At 40.7% G+C, this 6,951-nt stretch overlaps 1 protein-coding gene across 2 annotated transcripts in view; it reads right to left on the bottom strand.

The window, feature by feature from the left end:
- Positions 1–316: 316 nt before the first annotated feature.
- Positions 317–6,951, bottom strand: part of Mysm1 (Myb-like, SWIRM and MPN domains 1) — a 41,526-nt gene continuing 34,891 nt past the window's right edge. For both annotated transcript variants that reach the window (XM_013521691.1, XM_005398489.2), the window contains exon 19: positions 317–6,336. In XM_013521691.1, the coding sequence (XP_013377145.1) occupies positions 6,178–6,336 (159 nt within the window). In that variant the 3' untranslated portion in view covers positions 317–6,177. The remainder of the gene's footprint in view (positions 6,337–6,951) is intronic.

The following is a 6,951-nucleotide window of genomic DNA, read 5'->3' as shown; positions in this document are numbered from 1 at the left end:
CTTATTTTACACCTTCTACAGCTTGATTTAGTTGGCTGAATGTCTTGTTGCTCCTCTAATCACGTTTCACCCTAAAGTCTCACACAGGCATTTACAGTAGAATCAATTCCACCTTGTGCGGAAGCGTCTTAGCTGTGCGATCTCCTCACACATGGGGAAAAAAGGCTTCACTGGGAAGTTTACTCATTTTCTGTTCCCTGCAGTACTCAACATGGTAGATGCTCAACAAATGCTGGTGGCATTGATGTGTTTTTGTTCTTCCTGCAATTCAATACGGATAATACTGGCAATGACTTAGGAGACCACATGATCACCATTTTATTTTCAAAATTTTATTTACGTGGCATCTTCAGCATATTTCCTCTAATTTTATCATAACATAAAATCCTAAGGTTTAAAATCAGATATTTTATGTCGCAAAAAGTTATTCCTCTATTTTGAGGAAAATTGTTCAATTTTACGTTGATATTTATAATATTCATGTATGTTATTTATATATACACTATATACACACACAACATGGCATCATTAAAATGTACAAAAGTTTAAATTACATTTTGTTACAGAACATTTTGAAATTCAGACTAATGAAAACACTTGGGAAAAATAAGACTGACAACACTTGGGAAAAATAACAGCAAGTGTAATAAACAGTCATGCAGTATGTCTAGTAAGCTTCAGATATGACAAACACTGTACATATCAAATCCACAAATTTAAGGATGTGACTGACCAAACCATGCTAGAATCTAAATGTAACTCTACAATTTATAGGTATTTGTGGTTACCTATGAAACAGGAACATAAACTATGTGGACATATGTAACAGATTTTGTAATTCCTAAGAGACTAACAGTGAGAAACTTCCAAGGAAGCACATCAGGCATTTCCCGCCGAAACTGAAGTTTTTATGAACATATTCATAAACACCAAATGAAGAAAATAACAACCCAGATATTATGAGTTAATTTTACCACCTCAAAACGAATTCCACAGACAACCCTTGAAACAACAGTTTCTCTGGGATATTTTTATTTTCTCCTGATTTAGTGAGGAAAACACATTTAATATCTCCCTGTTCCATGGAGAAGGTAGCCTGGCAAGTAAGATTCAGGAATATCAGAAAACACAATTACAGGTTAAACAAAAAGCAGAGAGGACAGTTTGATGAAAGAGCACCAGCGTGCGCGCACGCACACATACACACACACACACAAATTTAAGATCAGGAAATAATAAACTAAAGCATTATTTCTCCCTCACAGTGATTTCCTGGACACTATACTATTGCACACTACACTACTGGTAAGAAAAGTATAAAAATACTGGCAAACTGGAAATGGAGAACAAATTTCTTCAAGTGTTTGCTAACTCTGATGCAGCAAGTGATTATCAAATGTGTGTGCGTTTCTTCGTGCTTCAGTGAAAGAAGTTTCCACTGCAACTCCTGAAATCTAGTGTGATGCTAGATTTAGTCTCTGGCTATTATTGGTATAAGTGAAAAAAAAATAAAAACTGGGTTCCAATTCAACCCTCACTGAGAAATCCATGCATCCATCTACAGCTACCTGCTGTTGGAAAGCTGGCTGCAAGTTCAAGTGTCACGTGGCTGCTGTCAGCATACGGGCCGTGTGTGTCACAACGCCAACCCTAGGCCTTCTGACTGCGGCAGCCCCACCAGCTCACCCTGAGCTGACCCAGCAGGACTGAATGGGAAGGTGGGAAGAAGGGGGAGGTGGGAAGGTGCGCTGAAGCGCTGGGGACTGGCTCAGCCTGGCCTGAGGCCACAGTCCCCTCTGCCCCCTACTCCTGGGCTCAGAAAGGGATTCTGGGAGGAGCCAAGGGTAGTGTTAAATAGCTAGAGGGAAATAGGCCTGGGTCTGTTCCCAACAAGCAGTAGACAGATCCTGTACCTGTAGGTGAGTGACGTAGGTGAGAGGCTGCAGTGAGAGCCTGGGCAAGTGGGGAGCAAAGGCAGAGCACTTCCCAGGAAGTGCAGCACTCAAGTTCTAGATTAAGGGCCAGAATAGAAAAGTCCACCCGATGACTAAAACTACTGCCTCTTTTTTTTTAAAGATCGATGTTCCCAAGCAGCACTGCAGTTTCAGGCAGAGTGGGAGGAATGAAGTTCAAGCCTACAGGCCAGTAACGGTGGGGCCTGCAGAGCTCGCTGCAGGGACAGCAACGACCAAGCCAGAGTGTGGCGGTGGAGCCAAGGGGAGAGCAGTGACGGCTGCCCCTTCAGTGACACCCTTCACGGCACAGGAAGCACCAGCCTACCCACTGGGCACCGCGTCTCAGGCTCATGGTCTTCCGAAAGGCCCATTTTTTTTTTTTTTTTGCAGTACTAAGGATTAAATCCAGGGTCTTCACATTGAGCTACGTCCTCAGCTTTTCCATTTTTTGACACAGGGTCTCGCAATTTGCTAAACTGCTCAAGCTGTATATGAACTTGCAACCCTCCTGCTTCAGCCTCCCAAGAACTGGTATGATGTAGGTGTGTACCATCATGCATGGCACAAATCTTAACTTCCTGAGTAAAATATGGAACTTCAGCACTCACATGGCTGAGGTAAGAAGACTGCTGTCAGTTCAAGGTCAGGCTGGGTTACACAGATTTCAAAGGCAGCCTGAATTACATAGCAAGGCTCTGTCTCAAAAAAAAAAAAAAAAATTCAGAAGAGTGGTTCAAGGGAGGAGTATGAGTCTGAGTCTGACACTGCTGGTGTCTCAGCACCAATTCTTTAAATGTTATTTTGAACTTTGACTTTTAAAGAAAGCTAAGTCTAACACTGGAAAAGTACAGTAACAATTTTCACTAGTTAAGTCAGAACAGGAAACAAAATTAGGCTAATTCTTTTACAGCTTTGTGAAGTAATAGAAGTACGAGAAGCTGGGCTTGTACCTATAGTACAGCAGTCTGGGAGGCTGAGGCAAGAGGACTGAGAGTTTGAGCACAGCTTGGGCAACAAATCAGCGAGATCCCATCCCAAAGTAAAGTGCTGGGATGTAGCTCAGTATGAAGGCCCTGGGGATACAACAAAGTAACAGGATTAAGGGACTTGGAAAATTTCAAGTCCTTTCTTCCCATCTGCAAACACTAGAGGTAGGCTTTCCCCTGGGAGCTGCCTCCTGAGGTCCTACGCCCAGCAGGCCTTGAGGTTCCAACTCCCTGTGCTGGGCCACGCCCTGGCCAAGGATGTGCAGGAGCCCCAGGCCGGCAGTGCCAGCAGAGTGCCACCTAAGAAACTGACGAGGATGCAGGAAAGCAGGGGCTAGAATAATAAAACAGTACATCTGCAAGTTCTAAAATGATATTGTCCACACAAGTTTAAGTAGTGCCTTCTCTTGTGTGAGAAACCCAAAAGGTAAATCCAGAGCAAAACGCAAGACAGATATGGGAAATAGGAAGAACTTATTCAAATGCGAAGGGGCCCAAGGAGAGCGCAGGGGAAGGGAGGGAAGGAAAAAGGGAAAACAAAATGGGAGGAAACACATTCCTTGTGATGCAGGTGACCAATATATACAACGAACATGTCCTCCTAAAAAATGTAACGTTAAAAACAAAGTAAAATAGAGTAATATTGTTAAGGGGGACAGGGGGTTTAACCAACATGTGAACTGCAGTTTCTACTATACCGTAAGATTGAGATGTCAGTACTTGGTGTGTGTGTTTCTGCGTTGTAAAAGTACTTCATAAATGTACTCTATGTCAGAAAACCATACTACGTCTACATTATTTTAAAAATGGGGCTCCCAAAGCCTTCAGCTCTGGCAATTACCATCTTTGAGTTCCTTGAAGTACAGCTTAGGTTAGTAAACACGGTTAACCACTAGCATGTAGGAGGGCTCAGTGTGAGAACAGAACTTTCAGCAATTTCTATCAGCCAAATTCACCTATCTTACAGGGAAGTAGAGCATCAACAAAGAAAGGAGTCTGAAGGAAGAGCACAAGTAAATTAGTACCTTTCAGAGTATCACAGACCTGTGCATGGAAGGCAACACCAAGTTTTAAAATTCACACACCTAAATTCAGTGGATGAGACTAGGGTCCAGGAAGGTGAAAGGACCTGACCAAGGTCACACAGCAAAGCTGGTAAACGAATTAGGATAACAGCTCAGGCCTAGATCTCTTATACAGTAGAACCCTGACTTGTGAACTCAATTCATTCCCGAGGGCTGGACGCAACTCAAATTGTCTCTCAGGCTCCTCTACACAGACTTCAAAGTTTCTCTCCTATACACAGGCAGATCTCAGTGTCTTAGAGAGACACTGGCTCAGGATTTCCCAAGGGCCTTTCTTTAAGGGTTAAATCTGTATGAGACCAGCTGGAAGCACAAATGACCAGCAGTTGGGTCATAAGCCAAGACTTTGGTTGTAAGTTAAAACTATAATTTGGGTCATAACCCAAATTGTTTGTATGTCAGGCCAGTCATTAACTTGAGGGACCACTGTACTCCCAGCCCTCAAAGCAATGATCTTATAAGTCATACTTCATTGTTTATCATAGCTGCACACAAAGTAGAAATACTTTTTAAAAATGTGTTAATTTTTGTATTGTGCTATCTAAAAATACAAAAATTTCAAATGAGTAGTCTAACAAACAGAATGAACCCTAAAATTTTAGACCTAGAAAAATACTATGAATTTAATTTAGGACTAAGTTACACAGAAGAACCCAGGCCCACAGAAGGCAAACTATCTCCCAAAACCACAATGTTGAGATCCAGGCCATCTAAAAATGGAAAGCTGTTCCTTTCAATAGTGCCTTATTCTGTTTCGGGTATTTTTTTTGGGTTTTTTTTTTCCGGTACCAGGATTCGAACTCACGACCTTGCTCTTGCCAGGCAGGTGCTGTGCCACTGAGCTAAAACCCCAGCCCCTGTTTTGGGTATTGACTACAAACAAGTGAAGCAAAAATGTTGAAACACATCTACTTTAGATATACAGTGAAACTCTCAACAATAAAAATGCTGGGAGAATGGGTAAATATTAGTTCTCTGGTTAATAAAAAGCTAATAGCATGACTGCTTGTTTACACTTGAAAACTGTGCTCTTAAATGTAGATCACAATTCTGCGTTTCGAGCCTTCTGAAGCAAGCACATTCAGGATCTCAGGCCAAGGAGTGTAACTACATTCTACTGCTCGTAATTCTCCAGTCAGTTGCCTATATTCTGTCGGGCCTAATACCTGAGAAGGATTTTTACATTTGTAAAATGTTATAAAAAATAAGATGACTATTCTGACAGAAACTACTCCTGGCTGAAGTTGACATCATTTACTAACTGACTGTTGTGACATAAACATTTTTGCTTGACCTCCAGGGTATATTCAGAAAATATATGAAAACTGGGCTGGATATGTGAAAGCCATAAGGCTTTTTTAGCATCTAAAAAGCAATCTCTGGTTTATTCAAGCTTTACTGTAATTTGACTCATTCTCCTGGTATTAGATGGGGGGAGCACTAGTTTGGGTCACAATTACCCGGTCTAGTTAAACGAAACTTTATCACACACTAATTTAAGTGGGTATACAGTTGGATGAAACTGTTATGTATATGAATAGATAAGTGTATAATAAAATGACAGCAAATATCTATGATCAAAAATTGCTAATTTCTTTCCTTTAGGTCTCTTCTCTATCAGAAGTTTTCTCATGGCCCCATATAGTATGTTGTTAGATTTATTAATCAGTAGTTCTCAATCATGTTAATTATCTCAGTGACCACCCATCCATATCTCATTTGCAACCCCAAATAACAAATATACACACAAATCCCACCAGAACATATGGAAGTACCTCTAATGAGTATGAGACAACAAAATAGAAAATGATAAACCACAAGCCTGGGAATAAGTGAAAATTAAATATTCCACTTATCAATCTGAACAAAACAATAACACAGACCATCTGTGTACATTTTCATAGTTTACTGCATTACTTAATGAAAGACGGGAAGACTGCAGTGGGCCCTGGTTTCCATAACGCTGCTGGCCATGGCATGAGAACAAGCCAAGTTGGGCGTGGTGGTGCATACCTGTAATCTCAGCGCTCTGTGAGCCCAGCCTGGGCAATTTAGTGAAATCGTGCCACTGATAAACTATAAGGATTTCAATGTTCAAATGTGAAAGCAGGATCTATCGTGTCAAGATTAAAATGTCTTACATTAAAATAATTACATTAACAATTCCTTTGTACAGTTCTCTTCGGTCACTCCATCTTCTCGCTTGCTTTTGTAACTGGAAAGGAACAAATTTTCTATGCGAGTCAAAAATTCCTCAGCAATGAAGCAATTGGTTACTGTGCTCAGAGTTTTCCTCAGACACGCCAAAAGCTAGGACGGAAAAAAAAGTTTCATATTTAAACACACACAAAAAGATGTATTTTATCTTTCCAAACTTCACATTTCTTAGTGACCAAATGAGAAAATTCTCTGTAAGTGTGTCTGAAAATTCTCGGGAAACATAGGGTGGATTACTGCAAAGCACTGCTGGGAAATACTCAGCTTAGCTCCTTTACAATTTAAAGTTTACATAAGGAGATACACCCAGGGGTGCATGGGATGCTCTCTACACTGGGCAGATCTGTGACTCTGCTCCCTTTTAGAGTTGTACTTACAGAGAATAATTTTGAGACATTAAATAAAAATCTTGGGGCTGGGAATGTAATGCATTGCCTGATTCATGAGCAAAGCATGGGTTTGGGGCCCTCAAATGAAAAAACCAAAAAAGCAAAAAGCTACATACATAAAAACTTAAGACTCTACCATTTCAAAATTAGGGTGCTAGTTGGGGTCTATTTTCTAGAAATGCATGTTACTCTTTGAATAGGATACAAAAAACAGAAAAGGGTAAAAAATAATGAAAAGGTACATTACATTTTCCAAACTGCATCCAAAATAAAAGGACAAATGTTGCCAGTCTACTAACTCTAACTTACTACAAAAGCC

The sequence above is a fragment of the Chinchilla lanigera genome, unplaced genomic scaffold (assembly GCF_000276665.1).
Source record: "Chinchilla lanigera isolate Chin_1 unplaced genomic scaffold, ChiLan1.0 scaffold00063, whole genome shotgun sequence".
NCBI classification, from domain to species: domain Eukaryota; kingdom Metazoa; phylum Chordata; class Mammalia; order Rodentia; family Chinchillidae; genus Chinchilla; species Chinchilla lanigera.
The sequence above is the reverse complement of the archived record's forward strand: the minus strand, read 5'-3'. Positions and strand labels throughout refer to the sequence as shown.